The sequence below is a fragment of the Rhamphochromis sp. 'chilingali' genome (assembly GCF_963969265.1).
Source record: "Rhamphochromis sp. 'chilingali' genome assembly, chromosome: 2".
Lineage (NCBI taxonomy): Eukaryota > Metazoa > Chordata > Actinopteri > Cichliformes > Cichlidae > Rhamphochromis > Rhamphochromis sp. 'chilingali'.
The window spans coordinates 56374661-56401108 of NC_137930.1; the positions used below are offsets into that span (position 1 = coordinate 56374661).

Below are 26448 nucleotides of genomic sequence, written 5' to 3' on the forward strand. Positions count from 1 at the left end.
AGCAACCGTCTGCACCATCCACCACCACTAGCCAGCATTTATACTATAATTGTAATTGAAGTTTGCTTTTCCCCTCCGTCGAGCTGAATAAATGATGTCTAAAACTTGGGCGCCATTTGAATGGTGAAAGATATTCTGTGTTTAAAGAGTTTGACTGAGGCCTTCATTTCGAATTTAGCTTGGAGAAGCTTATGGCAGCTTTCAGCGGCGCAGACTTCTCCTCGTCGAGAACAGTGACAAACATTTTGCTGTAAGTTGCCAAGTTCAGGAGAGCTCCTGAATGAAGTCGGCTGCTGAAAGCTGTTTGGTTTTAATCCTGTTTCAGCCAGCCTCTGATTATGCAGGCTCTTGAGCATACTTCAAAGCTCAGCACCACCATGATGGCTCTCTCAGCCTATTCTTTGGACATCACCTTCAGAAGTTTACTACCTGCCGGTAGCCCTTCATGATCTGTTTTGTTCCAGCAGAGGGGATTTTACTCAGCATCCTGGGATTGGACCTTTCCCTGTGTGTGAGGTTATCCACATTCTAACTGTTATACATTATGAGCTCTGAGAGCTCAGGCTGGATGGTGTATGTGTCCTCTGGTTAGACACAGTGACCCAGGCCAGACCAGCTAATGGTTTGGACTGCATCTTCTCTGGTTTCAGTCTGTGGGATTTGTTGCCTACAGACCAAAACCCACAGGAGTCCTCACCACCACACACAATTTAGCTGTTCTCTCTGGAAGCTGAAGCCTTCATGCTACATGCTACTTTCTTCTGCTATTTCTCTCTGTTTTTGCCCGCAGCTCATCATGAACTCTGACTCCTTAATCACAGTTAAATGCTGGCAGAGCTGGGGAGTGAAAGACTACTGGGTAAAGTTTCCGAACCTCCATGTAGGAGAGAGACAGCAAGATAATGGGCTTTGCTCTCAATGTGCCTCTAACTGGAAGCTAAAGGAGGTTTAAAACTTCAAATAGTAACATTTGTTGAGCTCCTAAGCACCAGAAAAGTCTGCAAATTAAGCACGGGATAGATTTTGGTTTATTCTGTTTCTCTCTGCCTCTCTGGTATTTATGCATTGATTTTTTTTTAAAATTGATATTATATTTTTAGTTGTGCATGTAAGAATGTAAAATGCCATCTCTACTAATGTGGCCAAGGTTTGAACTGAAACCAGAGGTTATGATGCCTCTAAGTTGTAGAGACACTGCCCATTTTTCTGCTGTGTCGAGGGAGCACTGTTGAGCAGAGGAAGCTCTGATGAGTGCTTATAGACTGCTAAACCAAGTTGCAGTTAAACTGCTCATCCATTACCACCACCGCCCGCACACCCCTCAAGTTTAATGTGCCAGGGTCGTTTGCGTGGCAGCAGCTCAACCTTCAGGGAGCTCATTCATGGCAGACTGGAGGCCAGGAGCAGATTAGATCAAATCAGTGAGAGCCCTGTAATGTAGTCTCTAGTCTGTCCAAACGCAAAAGCAATACTGCACTAGCCCAGTGTTTCGGGACCCCCTTCAGGGCAGACCTGTCCGTATCAGTGAAGGGCTGATCATCTTCCTGCTGTGTACCTGGAAAAGCAGGCTTCAGTGCCGACCATGAAACAGAGTTCATTAAGCTCCAATTTCGGTTGATCACAGCTCTGGCAAAGTGAGCATAGAAGGGGGGGGGGGGGGGCTCGGCATCTTTACATTTTCAGCTCAGGCTGTGTTGGTGTGCGAATCAATAGGGGAATATTCACCATCCTGGCTGCTGTGCTGTCCTGGATCTCAAGCTGGGCTTTTCTGTGAGGCAATACAGCTGCTGATGGAGAGATATAGTGCCATATCAGTCACTTAAATCATTACTAGGACCTCAAATGAACAATTACCTGGCTGGGACTGAAGGCAGCTTACTATCCCACCTCAGTGCTGATCGTTCTTCATTCACATTGTGATTGTTGATCACTAGTTGTTTCCTTGATTGCAGGTCCAATTGAGTTTTGTGGGGTTTTTTTTTAAACAGAACAATTCCCAGGAATGTGTGAATTACTTGTTTTACATCATACCCTCAGGTACTTCTTAGTAATGCCACTGAATTTAACACTGAGCCGCCATTGTCTCATACAGGTGTGGATCCAAATTAAACTTTTCTGTTATATTACTCCAAGTTCAGCACAATTAGTCAGCTTGTGCATTTAGCAAAATGTGAAAAATGAGTGCTCGCAAACGTTTACAACAGTTTGATAATTCGACTGTCTCAAGTACTTTATTTTTTTTTTTCATTCTGACAGCTGGCTGCTGAAGTTCCACCTGAAAAGAGGCGTTAAAACCATTAAAGTATCAAACTGTTATATATGAAAAATGATTTGTTCCTCGTGTTAGTCTCTGAGTCCTCCTTCGCTCGTTCGTATAGTCACTGAAAGGTGTGAACAGCTTGCACACGTGCTTCTCTTTTTTTTTTCTTTTTTTTTGCAGATTAATTTCAGGGTGTTATTAAGATTTTTCTCTGTGATGGTTGTGATATGTCAACATCACATATATTCAGTCTCACGCTATACATTTTACCGCCATTTCATCGTAACAGAACTGTATTTGCACCTTTTTAATCGTTTTATTTGCTTGTTGGTAACGCAGAGCTGTCATCTGTCCACTACAAGGAATTTGAACCAAAACATTTAAAACCTGCAAATTTACATTTTTATATCAACACTGAGTCTAATGACTGCTTTTAGATGTGGTGAAATGATCTGCTTTTACATGTGGTGTTGCTGGAAGGATCAGCACCACCAAATTCATGCCTTTGTAGCTGCATGCAGAAATTTGCAGCAACTTCATCTTCAGTCACAGGTTGTCATGAGATCAGATGAGACAGGTCCTGACTACATGAGGTTGCCAGGTTCCCATGCTAAACGAGATCTTAAGTATTGTATTACAGGACAGATTAAACTGCTGAGACCATAAACTCAATAGGAAAATGTTGGTGTTGAAGCCGGTCCCAGCTGTTATAGCGGGAGATGCAGGATACACCTTGCACAGTTCATCAGTCCCTTGCAGGGCTAACACATTCACACATTCATACTCACACCTACCAATTAAACTGACATGCATGCTTTCAGACTGTGGGAGAAAACCAGAGTAATCAGAGAGAACCCACTCAAAGGCCCCAGCTACATTTGTTGGATTCAAACCCAGGACCTCCTTGTTGTGAGGCAACACTGCTAACCACCTCTGAAAATGCTTTGAGGGATAATAAGTGGAGCCAGTAGTGAGGTCATAGGCAATTTTCTCAACCACCGGGATCACCCCCTGCTGGCCATTTTAAAGAATACAGGTTTAATGCACTTGTGTGAAGGGTCCGTTTTTCGAACCGGTAGGTTAAGGTGCCCTGACACACACAAAGAAGAAGATATTGTGCTGACTGTTTGTTTTATGATGTCGCTCTTCCCCTTGCATGCAGCTTTAAAAGTAGCAACTGCAACATATAAATTATGCCCACATCCTTGGCACCATTACTGTAAGATGAAGATGATGTTAGAAAACATTTAAAATATTCATCCGCAGAGCTGTAAAGTTGGATTTTGGTATTTTCTAGAATGATAGAAAATGTTAAAAAGCTGAAGTTTCAGCCGTGTTCAGTATTAAACATAAAGTTATGAAATGTTCACAATTGATAAAGGTTGAAAGGTTTTCTGAATGCTAGTGTAGCAACATAGGAAATATCAAATAGAAAAAAATCATATTAAAATGTGAGGTATCCTGGGTAAAGACCTTAATATACTTACTTACTTTTAGAGAGATGGTTGGTCAGGATGTCTTTTGGGGAAGTAATTAACAATAATGAAGCTTTCTTTCACTTGTTTTCTTTTGTATTGACTCATACAGACACGAGATATAAATGTTGTTGTACATTGTTGCTACCTTATAATAGGACAAGCACAAGCATATATGGGTAGTTTTTGAGAGTATGAAACAGGAGATAAGTGAACTGTCTCATTTTGATTTCTAATCAGATCTTTTCATTGGGGAGTCCACACGTTCTTCCTGTCTCTCTGTGTCCGTTTTTCTTAGCAATTGCTTGACAGCGTTAGCTCTGTGGAGGGCCTTTTGTCTGTTTTTTGCTCAAGGCATCCTCATAAAAGTACCTGCTCTCATATAATCCTGAGCAAGAGTGAAAAAAAAAAATCATTGGAAAGACCAAAACCAGCAATTTCTTGTTATACCTCTCAACTCTGTGGTATTGAGCCACAAGGTAATTTATTCCCACTGAAGATCTAAACTGTGCCGTGATTTTATAATTTAGGTTTTTTTTTAAAGCAAACATCTTACCAAGCAGGAAAATTCTATGTTGTTGTTGCTGGCTACAACAGGAAGATGGTAAACATATTGGATCAGTCCATAAACCGCAGTGCCAGTGTACTGGTTTTGGTAACGAAGGAACACCACGGGCAATGTTCCCTCTAAGCTGCGCGTGTGCGCAATTGCGCACTGCTGCACGCTCTCTGCGCACAGAAAATCTGTGTTGTGCACAAAAAAAAAAAGAAAATCTAACCTGAATTGAAATTAAAATAAATACGTTAACAATTCTGTTTTGCAGTGTTAGTCAGTAAGTGACTGGCTGCTCCAGTATGGGATTAGAACGATGTCACCTTATCCCATAGTCCAGCCAATGATGAGATTCACATTCGTATATACGCAGCTAATCAACGTCGTCCACAGGCTATGACAGCATCCTTATGCGCCGACACCGGTGTTTTAGCTAGCAAAGCGGCATGGCTGATGTGGAGTGAAGTCACGTTAATGACAACGTGTAGAACCATTGGAGATGTGAGCAGGACAGACGGAACAATTGACGGAAAAAGTGTGGACTTTATACCAGTTTTTAAATTGTGTTGATAGGCCACGTAAAACCAGTGTTATGATTAAAAAAAAATATATATATATATATATATATATATATATATATATATATATATATATATATATATATATATATATATATATATATATATATATATGTGCAAGGTTTGTTTTTTTTCCTATTGTTGTTTATATTTACTGCGGAAACGCTCGAAAGCGCTCTCTGCCTGTGAGCAAAAACAGCCCCCCTCCCGACCCCCGCCGCCTTTCCTATTGGTTGAAAAATGTACCATGTCGACCAATCAAAAAATGATATGGCAACATGGCATTTAGTTGTTTGGGAAGGGGGGAGTTTTAGGAGTGATGGCGGTGTTTTGAGACGTGAGAGATTTGCGTTGTTTAGCGCAAATCTTGTGTAGTTAGTGTGTAGTGTAGTCAATAGTGTTGTTGTGTGTGTGTCAGAACAATGAGGCGACAACTGAATGTTACAGGTGTTACGGCAGTGATACATCTCCTGTTGTCAGGCCTGCAGGTATCAGGCTGTTGTTCTCCTTTATCTCATAGTGGACAGAAATGATTTGTTGGAGCGGCACAAATAATTTGTGTGGCATCAGATTTGATGCAGAACAGCTGATTGTTCTGTAAATAATTTGAAATGTTTATTTAAAAAACCGCCCTGGCTGCATTTTTAGGTAAACAGCTGCAAGAAACTTTGTTGTTTGCAAAACTCGGTTACTTTTTTGAAGAAGTAACTATATAATTAATTGCCCAACATTGGTCATTATATGCTGTATTTTGCAGACAGGACTCTCTCCCAGACCACAGACTCATACTTATAATACAAGTCAGAGCTTTATTTAAAAAAAAAAAAAATTAAAAAAAGAAAGTTGTGTTTTCAAAATTGGAGTTCAAGTTATTTTTACTTCCAATAGTGTTAACGTACTGCACAGGTCATGAACAAGATTTTTTTTTAAATTTTCATTGTAAGTGGGCTAAAGCAGTTAATTAAAAGTAGTCTAACATAAATGCTGTAATTTGATTATTTTAATAAACCGTGTAACTTGGATGGATTCGATGCTGCCGTGACCACAGTGCACACGTCTGCTGTTGCTCACAGTGGTCGAAGGGACCGCTCAGGGAGTTTGTGTGTTCGCTCAGACACATGAAAAATTAGAGGGAACATTGACCACGGGTACCAGTGTGCTTTATTGATGTGTTTTTAATCGAGGTCTGTGGCCCACAGGAAGAATATCAGCCTTTTGGTACACAGATAGTATTTTAATAATATGTTCAATTAATTGAGTGAATAGATTACATCCAGCAATTTGTTTGCTGTTACATGTTCAAAAGATAAAAAAAAATACACAGATTAAAGCTTTAGATTTTGAATTTGTTGAACTGATGAAAATTAATATTGGAGACATAGAGATAGATTTGCAAGCAGTCTGAGACAGCGCTTCCAAATCATACCATTATAATAAAGAGTAATTCATTGGGAGGAAGATTTCCCCTGATCATTTATTATTAATGATGAACTTTTATGGTTATTCCAAACAATCATTAATGAGTCACTTTATTATTTATTGTGTTTTTATGTGACCGTTATGATTTTCAGTGTTCGCGAGTGTATTCTGATGCATAGTCTCCTCTTTTTTTCTGGTGTGCTTGATGCCACTTGTCTCTGTGCCTGCAGGCTGCGAGAGTGACTTCTGGGGACCTCACTGCAGCAATCGGTGCCAGTGCCAAAATGGGGCTAAGTGTAACCCCATCACAGGTGCCTGTGTCTGCACTGATGGGTACCAGGGATGGCGTTGTGAGGAGCCCTGTGAGCATGGTTATTACGGCAAGGCGTGCCAGTTACCATGCCAATGTCTCAATGGTGCCACCTGCAACCACGAGACAGGAGAGTGCATCTGTGCACCAGGCTACACAGGGGCTTTGTGAGTACCACTATCATATTTACTCTTTTGGCACATTTTATGTAGCAATGTGAGTGTGTATATCCAATTTCTTGCTGATGCAAAGAACTGCAGGCAAAGACAGGTTACTTATCTGATACTTTTGACTTGTGTGCTGACAGCTGTGGGGAGCGCTGCCCCTCCGGTAGTCATGGGCCTCAGTGTGAACAGCGCTGCCCCTGTCAGAACGGAGGAACGTGCCACCACATCACAGGAGATTGTTCCTGCCCTGCTGGGTGGACGGTAGGTCACAAAAGCAAAAGCAAAGGCCCGAGGGGAGAAAATACTTGAACGCTGTTGTAAGTTTAGGGGGGAAAAAGTACAATAAATGAGAATGCTGTGTCTCTGCTCCCTGGAAGGAGAAAAAAAATAGAATTTGTAGTGTGGAGTCTGACTACTGTGAACTTTCCATGTGAAAATTAACTCTGCATTGACCTTTCTGAAGATAATATGTGAAAATATCTTCCACAGTAAAGTGTACAGTTTTGAACTTACTTCTTGAATGTAATGCTTTCAGTTGCCTTCTAAAAAAAAAGAAAGAAGAAAAAGTAAACACATCTGCAGACACATAGAAGGACATTAACGATAGGTCTGAACTGTCCAAACTTCAATCAAGTCTGTTGGCTTGTTTTCACAGGGTTCAGTGTGTGCCCAGCCCTGCCCTCTTGGCAAGTACGGCATCAACTGCAGCAAAGACTGTTCCTGTCGTAACGGTGGAATGTGCGACCACATCACGGGGCAGTGCCAATGTGCAGCCGGCTTCAGTGGACGCAGGTATGCAGGTGACACGTCCGGCTGACAAACAGACCGCTCAGTTATTATTCAAAACGGCTTTTTCTGAAGTTCTATCAGCAAACTTTTGTGCTCCTACTTAAAATAGGTCATACAAAGGCATGATTTATTGATATTAGTATTTAATGCAAAAGAATGGTTTCATGCAGTTCCGCATTTAACAGTCACTCATTGACCCATTCTCTTTGTTGACTTCTAAATGAGGCACAAACCTGGCTGTTCTTTAAAAAGATAAAGGAAATCCTAGCATATTCTTATACTCGAGAGAAATAAGCATTTATAAATGCCCATTAGTCCATTTGAAGGTAGATTGGAAGCTTTTAATAGGGGCGTTGTATGTTTAATTAATCTTGTACTTCATGCTGGCCAGCAAGGTTTCATGTCTTCAGCCTTCATCCTCATCCACTCCCAGCCTATCCATTGATCTCACCATGAGCTACATGCTGTTTGGAGTCTGCTCATTAATTATAAGTAATGGGCTTATATTAAGGTCTCATTGAAATCCACAGATCTTTTTAGCTCCTCGTGCCTGCCAGAGCAGCCCAGAGCAGCCTGGGTTTATTAGTTCAGCTAAAGCAATTGTCTCTTGGATGGAAACACTTCCTTTACAAGACCTTTTCCTTTACTTTATTATTTTGCAAAATTGCCCTCATTCATTTTGTCAGTGGCAGGTGAATTAAACTGCCAGGAATAATCTAAGATTGTGTTACCCCCCACCCACGTGTGTCTAGTATAATAATACCATTGTCCTCTGATAAAATTAAAGCTAGGGTAATTTAAACATGAAACATAACTTGGCCATTTTATGTTGTAATTGAGCTATTTGTAAAAGCTTTGTTACACTCTTGAGACTGAAACTCCACCAGGACTGTATACTTAAGTCAGTATATTGAAGTGAATGAAGAAATCCATTTTTGGATCTACACTAGTTTATGTGCAGAAAACTGAAGCAGTTTCTGTTTAGCTGATGACGATTACTGAGTCTTGTCCAACCCCTGCAGAGACGCTGAAGTACTGACAGCAGAGGCCCGCTGTCCTTGTTAAAATTTGACCATGGATTTATGAAAGTATTTTTAAAGTAAACATTCATTATTAAAACTTTGAAATGTAAGAAGAGTGTTAATAATCAGTGACTCTGAATATGACCACTTTTTCATTAACAAATAATCTAACGCGTTACTATTTCCATAACAGTAGTCAGATTAAAGTTACTTGTCCAAACCACTGTGCGTTACTATTTTTAAAGCAAAAAGATTTGGTTTCTTCTTTTCGTCTCAGCGGATGACAAACGCATACGTGTCGTAAAACGTCACATAAGCAACAGCTCACGTTTCCCGCTCACAAGCAGCCAGCGACGTAAAAAAAAGTGTAAACAACAATGGAGGGAGAGAGATGTTCGTTCTTTAGCTGGAAATATGGTCACTATTTTGAGTTTCTGTCAACTAAAGATTTCAATATTAAGGTTCGTTCTACACTCTGTGTGGGCGTAAAAGTGTTATCTACCTTCAAAAACACTACGTCAAACTTAAGGAAACATTTGGAGTCGCAGCACGGCACAGTCAAACTCACAGAGAGAGTCCCACCAAGTGGTCCGAAGCAGAGAGCCGTGACTTCCGCAGGAGGTCCTACACCCTCAAACAACAAAAGTTGGACTTTGGTGCAAAACCAGTAAGTGATGAAGAATTGAAGAAGTTGGTCGCGCAGTATATTGTAGAAGAAATGCTAACTATAAACACTGTTGACTCGCCCTCGTTTCGTGCCATAATAAAAAAGATCCCTACTTCTAATGCCGAGCTGCCTCACCGAACGACTTTTACTTCTTACTTGGAGAGTTTGAAGGCCGCACTGAATGAAATTGACTTTGTTTCAACTACCGCGGATATTTGGACTGCTAACAACAGAGGCTATATGGGAGTAACGCTCCACTGGATCAGTAGAACCACATTAGAGCGCTACAAGGTTGCATTAGCATGTAGGCGGATTCGTGGTAGACACGTATGATGTCATTGGTACAGAAATCGAAAACGATTACTCAACAAAGTAGTTGCAACAGTTACTGACAATGGATCCAACTTTGTTAAGGTGTTTCAAATTTATCATCCTGTCACGGAGTCCGATGATGAGACGGAGAAGGAAGAGTCCACCCCCAAAGACGATGATGTCACTTTTTCTGATCTGTCAGAATGAAAGTGATGGTCAGCTGTCTCTTCCCCCGCACCGCAGGTGTGCTTTGCACACCATCAACATAATTTGCACACAGAGAGCAGGGCTGTGTATAGGAGCAGCACAGCAAAATGCACAGCTCTTCGGACCAAATTGAGTAGATCTACACTTGCATCAGAAACAGTGGAGGAAATCAGTAAAAGAAAGCTCCTAATACCAACACCCACAAGGTGGAATTCCTTTTTTGATGCTGTAAAGAGAATTGCAGACATCCCCATGGGTGAGCTGAATACTCTGTGCACAAAGCTAGGACTGAAGTGCTTCAAAGATCAAGAATACCAGGTCCTGCATGAGTACTGCATGGCCATGAAACCTCTGACTGCAGCACTGGACATTTTACAAGGCGACTGTCCATATGGAACTTTACTACTAACACTTGAAGTTCTGATGCAGAAGACCCAGGCTGTGAAAGATGACCTCTCCAGGATGACTGCAGGCCTTCCAGATGCCATTGTACAGGTACGCTCTGTCTTTAAATTTGTCAAATTTTTTGCTTCATACAATTCACAAACATGGAACAGAATATTAATTATCATTGAAAAATAAGATTACAACAATTAAAATGTTTACAAGTAACCTAAAACAAAATAAATCCATAATACTGATCTCATATTAGGCATGGTTTGCAAATAATTCAATAACATATTAAATTGTAGGTATAAAAATATCGATTATGTTTTTTAGGCTATTCAGACTCGTTTCACCGGTGTGCTAGACGACAAAGATGCCCTTCTCGCAGCTGCCAGTTGTCCAAAATTCAAACTCCGATGGCTGAGAGATACAGGAAGGAGGGAGCGAGTACAACAACTTCTGACAGCAGAGTGTTGCACCACTGCTCCTCTGGCAAAAAAACCTGCCAGTGTGCCCAGTGCTACTACATCTAGCAGCCAAGGTGAGATGGCAGAGCCAGAGGAGGAGACCTATTCTGCAGAAAAAGAAGTCATGGACTACCTGATGTCAGGCTACGACCTTCAGATTCTGCATACGTTTTCAAGCATAAAGACATTTTTTTTTAAAGTATAACACTCCAACCCCATCAAGTACTCCTGTGGAGCGACTTTTTAGTCTGGGAGGTTTGGTGCTCACGCCTAAAAGAAATCGACTTTCTGACAAAGGGTTTGAGAAGCTTCTGTTAATGAGGTACAACCACTGGTTTACTCGCTCCAGTCTACTGTTTCCCCCATAACATGCAATGACAACATATACTGAAAAAAAGAGAATGGGGAATCCAATTTAAATAACTATTTACAAGTAACTGAATTAAGTTTATCAAAGTCACTTAATAAACTTATTAAAGTTTTCAAGTTGATTAACTTAAATCAATTACTTGCAAGAAAGTAAGGCAATTTAAGTTGGACCTGCAGTCTCTTTTTTTTCATAAGATTAGTCCAAAGTTACAAAAGCGGACAATAGTGCTTACATGTGGATGATAAAAAAAAAGTATCTTAAGGGAAGTCAAGAAAGACTGTTTGTTTGTTTGTTTGTTTTTTATAAAAAAGTATTTGTTAAATGAAGTCGACTTATTGTTTTTTATAAAGTTTTTGTTAAAGTCAAAAACTTTCTTTGTTTTTTTTTAATAAAAAGTATTTATGTTAAGTGAAGTAACAAGACTTTCTTTATTTTCATACAAACAAGTATTTCTGTCAGGAAAAAGTTCAGCTTCAAATGTCAGGAGATATATTGTTGACATTACTGTTAAAATACACTTCCAATAAAGTGAGTATTGGCAAAACCGGTTGATGTTTTTATTGTAGCCCTCATTTACTCAATACCATTAAATAAATGGGCTTTGGGTTCTTTTTCTAGTGTACTCTCGTACGATGTTTTAAATTAACTTCTCTTTTGTTTCTGGGATCAATGAAGCTTATTCCTTAACAGTAGCACTACACGCGAAAATTAACACTAGTGTCTATAGTGCAGTAAATCATGTCATACACCATGTAAAGTAGAGCATTGCAACCCTCCTTTAATTTACCAAACAATGAAAACAAGAAAATAATAAAATGGCAGATTTCAGTATTCAGGCAAACCAAAAACACACACAGCAATTTACCCACTGTACACAGAATCTCCACACATACAGTGTAAACCACCAGTGATAAAACAATTATAGTCCCAAACTAAACCTAAAGCCGGCAGAGATAAACCCTACGTTGCAGGCCTGTATTGCTCCAGTATAAATCCAAAACGATCTCCCAACCGGAAGTTCTTCACTCAACGAGCAAAAAATAAATAAATAAACTCAGTACCTTGTGAAACGTGCAATTCCCACCAGCTTAATCCAGGTAACAAGTTGTCTTCAGCTCCGTCAGAAACACTCCGCTCTGAATGCAGTAGCACAAAGATGAGGAAGGTCCGTGATCTCCACGTGCTCCACAAGCTACCTGTTTTAGCTTCCCACGTTGCCAGAGGTACTCTGAGTGACGCGGGCACTCAGAGTGACTATCTGGGGTGTGTCCGTCGTTATCCAGTTCGGTAACGATCCTCTGCAGCTTGTTACGTTCCACAACTATAGCGAAACGGCAGCCTACAGTAGTCCTTATTAGCGAACGGCTGGGTTAGCCTCACTTTAACTGAATGCGTGCACAGCCGCAAGAAACAAAGCACACAGTCCAGCAGACTCACGCTGAAACTTTACGTGTTATGTCACTAGCTTACCGACACTGTGACTTATCTGTCCGAAAAGTCAAAACACACTTACTCTTAGTACGTAAAAAACAAGCTAACTTCTCCGGATGCTCCGTGTAACTCACGCACCACCTCTTCTCGCGCTCTCGTCTCTTTTTTCCTTTTCCTTCTCCACCCTGTGTTACCTTCACCGACCTTATCCCCGTAGGAAATTACAGTTCTCACAAACAATTCACAAGAAAAGAAAGATAACTTATTTTAAACAATGCAAACATGTTTTTAATAATTTTACATGAACTTTTACCTTTTTAATAAACAAGAAAATTTAAATAAATGAACTCTTTGATATTTATATTCTCAGACTTCACTTATCTTTTACTATTTATGCATCTTTTAAACCCGGGTTACATTATGTTGAGGCAGTGGGGAGTGTTATTGGCAGCTTCTGAAAGTAACTAATAAAGTAACTAGTAATCTAACTTAGTTACTTTAAAAATAAAGTAAAGTAGGGCTGGGCCATATTATACCGTTCACGGTAATACCGGTATAATGTTAGGCAACGATAGGAAAATGAAATATCGCGATAGAATATGAGTAAAACGCGCGTGCGCAGTGCCTTTGTTTTTTTGTGTGTGAAATTATTTTTTAACCATTTGACTTGAATTTGATTTAAGCAGATGCATATTCTTTGTGATATGACCATATGGGAAACAAATGATCATTTAGCCATTTATTTTTAGCTCAAAATGACAACATTAACACAGTAAAACAGGTCTCTTTTTTAAACAGAAGCCTGTCATGCTTAACTTTTGAGAATATAAGTAAATCTTTCTTTAAAAGAACTCTGTCCTGCTTAACTTAAAATTATATAAATTAATAGAAAGCAATAGAACAAAAATATTCTTGTAACAGTGCACATATAGTGCATTTAGTACAATTGGCTTCAGTTGAGGTATTATTTCAGCTTTTCTAATGCTAATCAGCTGCTCCTGTTTGTAAACCCGCTTGTTCCCATGATTACACATCATAACTCATCATCATTATTAATCTATGTATTACTTTTATGTATTAGTCATCTATTTGTTGTAATCATCTATCCTTGCAGTTGTTTATTACACAAAATAAATTTTATTATCACACTTCTGGCCACATAGCGCTGATATTCACTGCACATGCCCATATTAACCTTAACCAGAGGGTTTAAAAAAAACAAACCAATGTTTACATACCATATCTGCTTCTGCCGTGGCCTGGTGGACAAGAAATTGGTTAAGGGTTCCCCGAGCTTTCACGCCCCTCATGTTCTTCATGCGCCCACCATTAGAAGCATGCCTATGGAAAAAGTGAGGGTGTCACCGCAGCTGCTCACACGTAAACGTCGGTGAAAAAGACGTTGCAGCACGGCGTGTGATCTGGACACAAGCGATGGAGGCACAACTTGTAGAACTTTGGAAAGCTCATCCGAGCCTTTTCGATGTGGCATCACAAAATTATCACGACCACAACAACCGTGAAAATAGTTGGATTTACATTGCTGCTCAATCACAGCTGCCTGATCAATGTCTTTCATTAGCAATTTAGCAAAGTTGATGGTGGTGGCGTGCGTATCTGTCTGAGTGAAAGACAGAGAGGGAGAGCGAGCGACAGATTTTCTATTATAACCTTCATTTTATGGAGTCACAGTGTGAGCACTCAGGTCGCATCAGAGCATCGGGCGGTATAGTGTGAGACCCTGCCTCGTGACCTATAAACTTATAACCCCTGTGAGTCAATCGTGCAGTTTGAAAATCGCACAGTGTATGTCCAGCTTTAGGTGTACTGTCGTCCGAGAATTGCACCGCAGTGTCGGCGTTTGTTTCCCTGTTGGCCATGCTTCTTGTTGTGGTCATCTGTTGTCTTCCGGTATTTTCTCCGTAAGCAACCTTTCCTCGACCAATGAGATGAACGGTAATCTGACTTGTCATACTCGAATTGTCATAAGTGTGCTGTCAGCTCATTGGTCACAAAGCAGGAGAGGGGCTGGGAATTATGCTTTCAAACAAAGTGTTAATTCCATAAACATTTATAGACTACTTTTGATTCTCACTGTATTACGGGACAAAGTGCGTCCCTTATTAGCTCAATACGGGACGTGTACTTTTGTTTCTAAATACGGGACGATTCCGTTTTTTAAGGGACGGTTGGCAACCCTAGGTCAAACGAACACTGCAGCATCACTGAGAGTTAAAAACTGTCTCAATTCTTTCATCTTTAATAAAACGATCAGCATTGCTGCTTTACCAGGTGTAACTATGAAGTTTAACTTCCAGGCATCCATGAAAACAAAATGTATTACATTTAACGGAGTTAGAAGTTATCAGGACGCTAGCGGAAGTTAGCTCGCTAGTTACCGCTGAGATTTCTGAAAAAATTCAAATGTACAGCTCTGCTATCATGTCCAACATAAATGAAGACAGGAAACTAAACAGCAGTGACGTTTGTAGGGTTACTGAAGTTGGGCTAGCTGGTATATAATGATGTGCTACCTGATCGCTAGTGACACAGCTATGCTAGCATAACATAAACAGTGAAGCTGGAGGACGAACACTAACACTTTTCCACTTATAAAAGTTAACATTAAGGTTCCTGATAGTTAGAGACAAATGCAATCGCATGGCAGGATGCTGTAAACGGACCAAACTTCAGTCAGGAGAACAACTGAGATGATCCATCCACAATACGAGGTTAGTCATTAATATACTGCAACAACATGGGAATAGAGTATCTGCCGGAGAATTCAACATTAATGACTCAATGGTACAGAAGTGGAGGAAGCAAGAAGAATGAGTTTAATAAAGTTTGATTTATCTGACTTCTTTGTTTCGCTTAATGTGCCTTATAATCCCGTGCACCTTATGGTCTGAAAAATACGTACTGCACACTGCAGTTTCATGTTGCAAAGCACCTCTTTTTAACTTCAGTGGATATTATACATGGTTATGCTCAGGATATGTCAGCCCATTTCTACTGGAAATGCCTTTTGGTTAAACTTTAAGCAAGGAATTTGCATTTGCACTGTTACATTTTTATAAAGCTTTAATGTACATAAAAACCAGCTTCTTGTTTAAGTGAAAATAAATGGAAGGTTGTCTTTTTGCACTAGTAATGTTGTGGAGTTGTATTTTGTCTCGCATCAATTATATCGTCAGTTATATCGTTATCGCAAATTTTCAAATATATATCGTGATAAATATTTTTGGCCATATCGCCCTGCTCTAAAGTAAAGTAACTAAATTACTTTTGGAAGGAGTAATCAGTAGTCCGTAATATATTACTTTTTCAAAGTAACTGTGGCAACACTGTTAATAATATATCCATATTATTTAATGTATTGAAGCTGGGGCTTGAGTTTTATTTCATGTTCCAATTCTTAAACAATCTTTGCATTGCATAAAATATGATAAAGCATTATTGTTTTTTAGTATTATATTTACATGCACTTTCCAAAAACACCCTGTTGCATTCAGATCTGCCGCATTTCCTCGTGGCAGAGATTCAACAAGGTGCTGGAAACATTCCTCTGAGATTTTGGTTCATATTGACATGATAGCATCACACAGTTGCTGCAGATTTTTCAGCTGCGTGTATTGATGTGAATCTCCCGTTCCACCGCATCCCAGGGGTACTCTGTTGTGGATTGAGAACGTGTGACTGTTGAGGCCGTTGGAGTACAGTGAGCTCACTGTCATCTTCAAACCAGTTTGAGATGATTTGAGCTTTGTGACATTGCGTGCTGTCTTGCTGGAAACAGTCATTAGATGATGGGTAGACTGCTGTAATAAAGGTACGGACATGGTCAGCAACAAAACTCAGGTAGGCTGTTTAAACAATGCTCAGTTGGTACTAATCGGTCCAAAGTGTGCCAAGAAAATATCCCCCACACCATTACACAACCAGGTCAGTACCAGGTATTTAAACCCTAGTGGGAGTTCTCCCTTAAGAGGGTCGTTGACCCGCTCTTGATCATGTGCCTCATCACACGAGCCAAGGCGTGAAAAAGGTGAGTGTCATTATCAGCAGAGGTTTCAGGTGAAACCATCGTGAGACCTTGCCTCACACTGTCATGTGAACTATTAAGAATGCCTGATGCAAGATGTGAGTGGGGGTTATTTAACAGCTAACCTTCTGAAGACACACAAAAATGTAGTCTGCTATAAAATCAGATGGTGACTGGTACCAACGTAAAACAATAAAATAATAATACAAATAAAACTTTACAAGCAACCTATTATATATTTATCTTATGCTTTTAAAATGTGAACAGAGTGGTTAGAGTAAAATATTTGCCCGCATTTATTTTCCTTTGAGTTTAGAAGGTTCAGGGTCTATGAAATATGTATCCAAAATGAAATGTTTCAGTTTTACTAAAATGGCTCATAATAAATATAAAATTGACTCAATTTCCTTAATGTACTTGTGACCATGTGCAATTTGTAAAGGCTTTTTAATGCTGTAGTGATTAAGCATTGACATTGTTGAAAAATACCATCATTTATTAACTGAACTGCACTCACAGAGCTGAAAGGTGGGATTTGTCTGTGTTTGAAACCCTAAAACATGAACTAGAGAAAGGACAGAAAAATGAGCACATTTTAAAAGATGGAACCAAGCAGAGTTTGAGATTTTGCAGATTATTCTTTATTCAATTCATTTTATTCAATTGTTGAAATTAACATTGTATATATCTGTATATATATATCATACATGCACAAAAAGAATCTTTAACATTTCCAACATCAGATTTTCTTGACTCATTTTTTCCCCCATGTACCTGACATTTTTTAGAGCAGCAATTTAAAAGACTCCGTCATTGCTCTGTAATTTTCCTCCAGATGTCAGGATGACTGCCCTGTGGGCACCTATGGACCGCAATGTAACCAGAAGTGCGAGTGTCAGAATGGAGCCAAGTGTCACCATATCAATGGAGCCTGTCTATGTGAAACAGGGTTTAAAGGGCCTAATTGCCAGGAGAGATTCTGTCCCCCAGGTCTATACGGCCTCATTTGTGACAAGTACTGCCCCTGTAACACCACCAACACCGTCAGGTAAGTGAGACATCAGTGCAAGGCCACACACAGCTTTGCTCTGACCAAGCCCTGAAGCAAAGACTCTCCATATGAATAAAGATTTCTGCAACTCAATTTTGTCTCATCTTAGCTCTATGCCAGCACTCATTCTGAAGTCTGGACACCTCTTAGCCATGTCATCCAGTTCGCTTTTAATCGCGACCTTTGCTTCATTCATAATTTCTCAGCAGCATTCATAGTTAATGCAATGTTAATGCTCTGATTCCGGCAAGAGTTGGGCATCGGCCATAGAAGTCATTACAGAACGAAGGAGAAAAGGGACACCTCATCTATCAGAAACGAGCACGTAGACGCGTAGATGGATGAATGGCTTTTGGCGCGGACTTCACACTTTGATCCTGCTCAAGAATGAAGTGTTGATACTTTTAGAGCTCAAACTTCACCTCACCCTTTTTCTTCCTGTCATTGTCCCATATTTCTTTCTCATTATATTGTAGCTGCCACCCGCTTTCTGGTGAATGCACCTGCTCTGCGGGATGGACAGGGCTTTACTGTAATGAGTCCTGTCCGCCTGGATTCTATGGAGAGGGTTGCATGCTGACTTGTAGCTGTGCCAACGGAGCTGACTGTCATCCTGTCACGGGTACCTGTACATGTGCCCCTGGGTTCATGGTGAGTATCATGTACATTCACTGCTATTTTATTGTACTCATATCTGTGGCCACTTTCAGGATAATGTTTTATTAAAGATTTTCTTTCAAATTTGACCTTTACCTGATCTCATGAGATCTAGATCTCTTTTCCCAGAGCCAAAATGCCAAGGTGGGGCCACAGTTACGCTATGCAAACCGAAACACAGCCAATGTGTACTCAAGGAAAAGGAGGAAAAAAGAAGTTGGTGGAAAAACAGAGAAAAGAGCACTCAAAATGCATTAAAAACAAGCATAAGCTTAAACGGCATTTAAAACACTTAGAAAGAGCAGTCCTTGAACATCCATGACTTTGTGTTCTAAACCACGTTGACACTCGCATGTCCATTTTAATTTATTCGCAGCTATAATTACCATGTCAACTTGTAATTATGCTATTGGTTACATTAATTTCTCATGAAATGCTCAAGGGTTAATTGTATTTGTAACCTCGCTCCTCGTGATCTTTAATATACTGAAGAATATCTCTATCTCCACTAACCAATAATTGTACTCGCATGTCTCATACCATATGCTGCGAAACTCTCCGCCATGAGCCTAAGTTGTGAAGGTTGCAGCTTTGACTTATGTTTCATGTTTTTTTGTGGCTGTTGTAAAAGGTTTGTGTCAGTGTGGTCATAATTTTTTTGGAAGTTGTCCCAGTTTCACTTTAGAAGCTTTTTGTACACAGACAGTCAAGAGCAAGGGGAGACATTTTATTATCGCCTTATTATAAATGTGCTCTACCGCATCACAATAAATCCTCTGGTACCTCCCAGTGCAGACATTAATAATGGGTCGTGTGTATTTTACAAATACAGTCGATATGTCTTGACTTGTAGCATCAGTGATCTGTACTCCTGGACCAATTGGGAGAAAATTGAATCCTTGACCTATATATGTTTTCGTTTTAGTCGGTTTTTGTTGCAGCCACATTGTTCCCTCTTACAACTGTCAAATTAGTTGGGTAACTTCAATCAGTTTCCCTATTGTATTTCTTGTCTTGCAATCTGAAGTTAGAGAGCAACAGCGACTGCAAGGGTACATTCCTGCCAACATTACATTTCGGTGGAAATTGCCTGTGTCTTACACCAGGCCACTGTGGTGAATTGAGCTACCGAGCAGGGCCGCAGACTGTGTCTTAATTTGCTCCACCTGTTCTCTTTGGCGGCTGCTGGGAAGGACTGCCAGATCCATTAAATAGACCTAGAGGGCAGGAGCTGGAAAGAAAAGAAGGCAGTCAGATGGGACCAGACACACCTCATATGGAGGATTGGTGTGTTTGAGTGTGTGTGGAGAGTTTTTTTTTTTTTTTTGGTACTCTGAACAAAGCTGCTGCTGTGCAAACACTTTGTTACAGAGGTAGAGCTGTGTAGCTGCTACCTGTAATTGTGTGACATGCATCACACATGGTTATTATCACATGGAGCTTTTAAAATGTGGTTGATGATGGTGTTGCGGCTATGATTGCAAGCGAAGTCACTTCCCCGGGGGACAGCTGATAAGACTAAGCCTCCCCACTGCATCTTTGTTCTGGAGTCCCATCGGGGGGCAAACCAAGCAAAGTGTCTGAGCAGACTGAGCACCTCCACGCTTGATTTAGCTCTAGTAATTGGACATGCTCTTTTTGACTGGGACAAAGTGATTACATGTTACCTATTCAGGCATTGTCCCTTGCAATCTGCAGCATGTGGACTCTGTAAGGTGTCTTTCTTTTTTTTTCTTTTTTTCTACAGATTCTGTTGGTACCGCTTTATGTGAAATATGAATGCATTAGGAATGGATTCCAGTCTGCCTTTGTAGGTGGTGAAAACAATTTTCCTATCTCTCAGGGATTTCTCTCCTCATCAGAAGGTTCAGAGGTTCATTTTCAACCATGCTGCATGAATTTTAAACTGCACTCACTCACCCAGCAGTTAGATGAACTGTTAAGGAGTGAGAATGATTGGTAATTAGTGGTGCCATTTGCATCTAGTCTCGAAGGGTACCAGCCTGATCAATGTTGTGTCAGCTAGTGGCTTTCTGGAAAAAATGCACTCCAATTACATTAAGATACTAATAGGTATGAATTTAGTGCTTTGGCCAAGGACGACCTGGTCTGGTCTGGTTACTACTTCTATCGGCTGTGTAGTTATGTAAGGTCCTGCTGCTCCTATGCAATGGACTGACAGCCCGTGTATTAATAATGATTCTCCACATCCAGACTTCTATCCTTCCCAGCTCAGAAGGAATATGAATCAGTCGACTAATGAGAGAGCTGCCTTTCCCCACTTGAGAACAGACCAACCACTGGAGTCCGCACTGTGAGGGGGGAAACCAAGTGGAATTCGACGCAGTCATGGAGGCAGCAAAATCCATGGTCATTTGTGGCTGTATGACGTTTTATCCATGAGTCCAGTCACCAGTAAATTGCCTGAGCTCTGAAGAAAGACTGCACCTCCCTGCCAGTCCCCCTCTGTCCAGCCCTCCCCCACCCCCCAGCCGGTCGAACTTCTTGCCGCACTTAACTGTAACTGAACTGCTATTGTTAGCAGTCTTGAAGCTGTCGTTTGCGGCAGAACAAAGGTTATTGCAACCGATTGATAAAAATTTCATTCGCAGACAGGCGCTTTTATGTGGTGTACGGGGAGGAGAGATGTTTTAAGATGTGTGTTCTGCCCCTGGCGTCCACTGGCACATCTCCTCCTGCCTCATGTTTAAACTGAGTTCAAAATGATAATGAGAGCAGTGAGCAGCCAGCAGTCCCCCAGATCTCTGGTGAGCGAAGCAAGAGCCACTCAGGACTCCTCTGGGCCTCTAATTGGAACTCTAAATCATTGTGTCACCTGTCACTCAAGTCAGGGTTTGAAACAAAGGGTGTGGGCATCCATAGACTGGCTGTGATCTCTAGCTGAGGGAGGGACAAGAGCGGTGGAGGTGGGTTGTGCTCAGCCTTTAAAGCAGAGAAATTCTAATGACAGCAGGATGCAGAGGACAGAGACGGAGTACTTCATGTCCTTTACCAGATACTTAATTTTAATGCAACAACACTAAAAGGCTGTGCCAATGTGGCTGCCAATCTTTTCTATGGTATATTAGAGTGAGAGGTTAGAGAGTTGGTCTATAAGTGATACCTGTGGGATCCTGTCCATCCATTTCACTGTGGAACTCATTTACTTGGATTTTATCGCTGTTTTTGCCTACTGTGGCTGTCACGGTCTGGCTGGCAGACCGTGGGGATGTGGGGAAAGGAGGACCCAAAACGCAGACTCTGCGATGCAAACAGTGCTCTTTATTCACAGTGAAAAACTGTAAACACAATAACTCCCCGTTGCTCCCTTGAACCCCGTGTGCGTGCTTCCCTCCGACGTCTGTGCTCGTGCTCCCCGCTGTTGCGTTTCCGCACACCCCGTGCGTGCTGCCTTTCTGGACCACTCTTCCTCCTGCAGGGAAACCATAGAGGCAGCCGTCAACACTAACCCTCGGCGGGCATATACGAACAACACAGACATATGCTGACACACTAACTTGGTACGATAACTCAATGATCCCGCGTCGGTGGGAGCTCCAAGACTCTCCTAAGTAGCTCCCCCGACGAGCCCTGATCAGCGGCAGGTGTGTGGCTTCGGGTGTGGCCAGTCCCTCCTCAGGGCCACACCCCTCAGGCCTGCAGGTGGCCGAGCTCCATCCTCCAGGCACACCCGCAGACATACACACCCATACCTCGCCTAAACATATGAGTGGGACACAGACTAACACAGCACAGAGAAACACACATATGTACACGCACAGAGAAGGAGAAACGACACCAAAAATACATAATAATAATAATAATACACAGGTCCATGACTGCCCAGGGATCCTGGGTCGCCCAGTCCCAGGACCCTGACAGTACCCCCCCTCTAAGGGTCGGCTCCCGACGACCCAAAAACACAAACCAAAAACAGTACAACCAACCCAGGGCGGGCGGCGGGAGGTCCAGGACGGAGGGCAGAACCAAAACAAGCAAAAACCCCCGAAGAAAACAACCCCCCCAAGGTCACAGTCCCAGAGTCCGACCGCGCATCCCGCAGCGGAGCAACAAAAAGAAAAAACGCCACAAAACAGTCTCAGGCGGCCCATCAACATAACAAAAGAGTTCAGGGGGCCTACCTCGAGCCCAACGGCGGCGACGTAGCAGCTCCGGCGGACGGCCCCGGGTCCGGCAGCAGCAGCAAAACAGTTCAGGGGGCCTGCCACGGGTCCGGTGGCGGCGGCGCTGCTCCTCCGGCGGCCTGCCACGGGTCCGGTGGCGGCGGAACGGTTCTGGTGGCCTGCCACGGGTCCGGTGGCGGCGGCGCTGCTCCGGTGAGCAACAGCGAGGCGTGGCACCAGGTCCATGACGCGCCGATCGCTGACGTGGACGCACCGGACGTAGATGGCGAGGAGGCCGCGCTAGACGTGGAGGTCCCTCCGGTCCGCTGATCTCCGGCTCCGGCTGAGCGAGCTCCTCCTCGGCTGGCAGCGCGAGCTCCTCCTCGGCTGGCAGCGCGAGCTCCTCCTCGGCTGGCAGCGCGAGCTCCTCCTCGGCTGGCAGCGCGAGCTCCTCCTCGGCTGGCAGCGCGAGCTCCTCCTCGGCTGGCAGCGCGAGCTCCTCCTCGGCTGGCAGCGCGAGCTCCTCCTCGGCTGGCAGCGCGAGCTCCTCCTCGGCTGGCAGCGCGAGCTCCTCCCGTTCGCTGAGCACCCACTGGGGCCCGCAGAGCTCCCACTCGGGCAGGGCAGGTGCGGGTGGTGAGGTAGCGGCCAGTGAAGCAGACGGCTGAGGGGTGACTGCAGGCGGATGAGTTGACGGCTGCGCTTCAGCCACAGATGGATGATCCGGAGGCGACGATGGTGTGGCAGCCACTCCCGGTAGACTGGACAGCGATGCAGGGACAGATGGGTGAAATGATGGCAGAGGTGGTCCGGCCGGCATATCGACCTCCAACTGAGGATGACGGTGAGAGGCTGACAGGACTGAAGACTGAGCCACCAGCTGGGCAGCAGGCTGAGGTGAGGGTGAGATGGCTACTATGAAGGGTGGAGAGGATGAAAATGTTACAGCTGGCCCAACAAATTCCAGGGGTCCAGAGGCAACTGAGACCTCCAGTTCGGTCTCTGGGGAAGCCCTGGGGAGAACCTCCGTCTCCATGCGGCCAGACTGAGCCAAAAAGTCATTTGGGTCTGTATGCTCGGAACTCCCTAGCTCCCAGCTTACAGTCTCAGAGGGAATATTTGCTGGGTCTTTGGAGGTACAGCAAACAGTTTCTATTTTTATGTTTACAGAAAGGGAATTTATAACACCGGCAGAGTCCATTTTACTCACTGTGGCATCCAGAGCCGCTGGTCCTGAGTCTTCGACCAGCACAGGAGTGAGTGTGGATGTGGTTGAACGCTGCTTGCGAGGACGCCTTCTCCTCCGTGAAGGCGGGGCCGGGTGTATGGAAACAGTCTTCTGCTGTTCATCTGGGTTGTGATTTTCAATGACATGATTAATAGACACAAACGAGTCGGGTTTACTCACTGCGGTGATGAGCGCTGTTGGTCCGTTGCCAGCTGACTGGGCTGAAACCGCAGGAGTGGGTTGAGGCGTAATGGGATGATGGTAGAGAGTGCGGCATGCCTTCCGTAACGGCGGATCAAACGAATGTGCCGCGAGCACCGACGGGAAAGCCCTCCGCCGACGCGTGAAAAACCAAGCGGCTAGAGTCTCTAGGAGAGCAGCCGAACTGTCCATGCTCGGACCACCCAAGCCAAATAGTTCAAAACTCGAGCTCTCCCTTAAACTAGCGACCAGGTGCCTAAGTTTGTTAATGTCCAGAATGTTCGTGGTGAAGGTAGCGGATGAGAGATAATTGTCAAAGAACACTACCTGTATATGTCTCTTGGGTGGGTCTACAGCCTGGATTACGCTCCGGCAGTAATCCCATAGCTGCGTGAGCGATCTCTCCTCCGTGGCAACTCCTGAGTTTGCTGGGTCCATGGTGGTTGGCGGGATCATTCTGTCACGGTCTGGCTGGCAGACCGTGGGGATGTGGGGAAAGGAGGACCCAAAACGCAGACTCTGCGATGCAAACAGTGCTCTTTATTCACAGTGAAAAACTGTAAACACAATAACTCCCCGTTGCTCCCTTGAACCCCGTGTGCGTGCTTCCCTCCGACGTCTGTGCTCGTGCTCCCCGCTGTTGCGTTTCCGCACACCCCGTGCGTGCTGCCTTTCTGGACCACTCTTCCTCCTGCAGGGAAACCATAGAGGCAGCCGTCAACACTAACCCTCGGCGGGCATATACGAACAACACAGACATATGCTGACACACTAACTTGGTACGATAACTCAATGATCCCGCGTCGGTGGGAGCTCCAAGACTCTCCTAAGTAGCTCCCCCGACGAGCCCTGATCAGCGGCAGGTGTGTGGCTTCGGGTGTGGCCAGTCCCTCCTCAGGGCCACACCCCTCAGGCCTGCAGGTGGCCGAGCTCCATCCTCCAGGCACACCCGCAGACATACACACCCATACCTCGCCTAAACATATGAGTGGGACACAGACTAACACAGCACAGAGAAACACACATATGTACACGCACAGAGAAGGAGAAACGACACCAAAAATACATAATAATAATACACAGGTCCATGACTGCCCAGGGATCCTGGGTCGCCCAGTCCCAGGACCCTGACAGTGGCTTTGGCTGAATATCTAGCCTGATGAGGGCCCACGTGCTAAAATGTAGATACAATGTTCTCACCACAAGATTCAGCCCTATTGCATTCCCATGCTGTCAAATCCATGGAAAGCTGCTAATGTCTCACAGACGAGCACAATGTGTTTTTTGCCATCAGTGCTGTGACGCACAGGGTAATGGCAACAATGAGATGGGTTTTGCTCCCAAATGATCACAGGCAAACTTGTAAAGGACCCCTTGGCATCACATTTATGGGCAGGGTTAATGTGGGGAAGGTGCATGTTTTAACCCAAGCCTCAATCTCCTGATGCTGACTTATTTGCTCATTAAAAGAGGACCATTATCTCTCTGTGTCCAAGACTGCTGCTGACAGTGTGTCAAGGACACCGGTGCCAAAGGACACATTATGAGTATCTTAAAAGTTGCCATTTTTTGTTGATTCCGTTTGGCATGCTAAGTTGGCTCACTCAGCAAACCGGTAAAGTTGAAGCCACAGAAGTGGTTCGAACTCAAAAATCCAGTTTCTTTGTCTGTTTGAACACACAGATGTTTTACATATTTTTGTGATTTAGTTTGGCTCACAATTCATGATGGTTTCATCATCTCCAATGTCCATCGCAATAAGCATCCATAAATCAGATCTCAGACAAACTCCAGGATGTTCTTCTTTACCTTTCAATGTAATGTAATGCAGTGTAGTGTAATCCAGTCCATGGGAAGCTTGCAAACAGCAACTTGTTATGCTTATGAGCCATATTTTTATTTCATTTCAGTGTGCCAGTTCCATTTGCATGCCAACATTGTCTTGACTGCTTGAGTGGGCTCCACAGTGTCAGATTTTGAACACCCTTATAGAGTAAGGCTTGCAAAATACATCTTCCGCAAGTCATTTCACAAGGCAAGGGCAGTAACTTAATGTGACTTTAGTTTATTAAGAACTCAAAAGATTGCATTAATAGAGTGAAGATGATTAGATAAGAGTGCAAAGTTAGTCATTGCTTGATTGGAGAAAGCGGTGAAAAGTCTGGATTCTCCAACTTTGGAGTCCTGCCTGCGTCTCAGCTGAAAAGGAAATCTAACGGGAGATGGAGATGAAGAGAGAAGTTGAGAGATGGGGTGAAATGGGGTTGCAAACCATGGCTCAGAACAGGTGCTGTCAGAATATATAGAGTGCATAATTGGAAGTTAAGAAGAGATAGCTTGAGCTGATCAAGTGTGGTCCTTCCTTTGAACTTCAGTTACTTTCTTAAATCCATTCAATTTCAGTCTCCATACAGACACAATGTGACTTGTTTAAGTAAACAGCTTAGTAAGCTATACAGAGAAATAGAGTCAACCTTCCCAGTGTTTTAGTCCACATCCTTTCAGACTATTTTATTCCTTTTTCAGTCTGCCAGTGTCAGCATTTATTGCTATGTTGGCTGTGTGCTGCATAACTTTGCGTTATTTCTCCCACAGAGTGAGGACTGCTCTACAGTGTGTCCACCTGGTCTGTTTGGACGTAGTTGCCTGTCCACCTGCTCTTGCCATAATCATGCATCCTGCTCTCCTGTTGATGGCTCCTGCTTCTGCAAGGAAGGTAAAGAATCAT

The 26448-nt window shown here is 43.1% G+C and overlaps 1 protein-coding gene across 1 annotated transcript in view; it reads left to right on the forward strand.

Moving 5' to 3' along the window:
- Positions 1-26448, forward strand: part of megf11 (multiple EGF-like-domains 11) — an 86115-nt gene that overhangs the window by 43162 nt on the left and 16505 nt on the right. The window contains exons 8-13 of the mRNA XM_080867127.1: positions 6516-6762; positions 6903-7023; positions 7418-7554; positions 17295-17507; positions 17987-18161; positions 26316-26436. Of these exons, the coding sequence (XP_080723253.1) occupies positions 6516-6762; positions 6903-7023; positions 7418-7554; positions 17295-17507; positions 17987-18161; positions 26316-26436 (1014 nt within the window). The remainder of the gene's footprint in view (positions 1-6515; positions 6763-6902; positions 7024-7417; positions 7555-17294; positions 17508-17986; positions 18162-26315; positions 26437-26448) is intronic.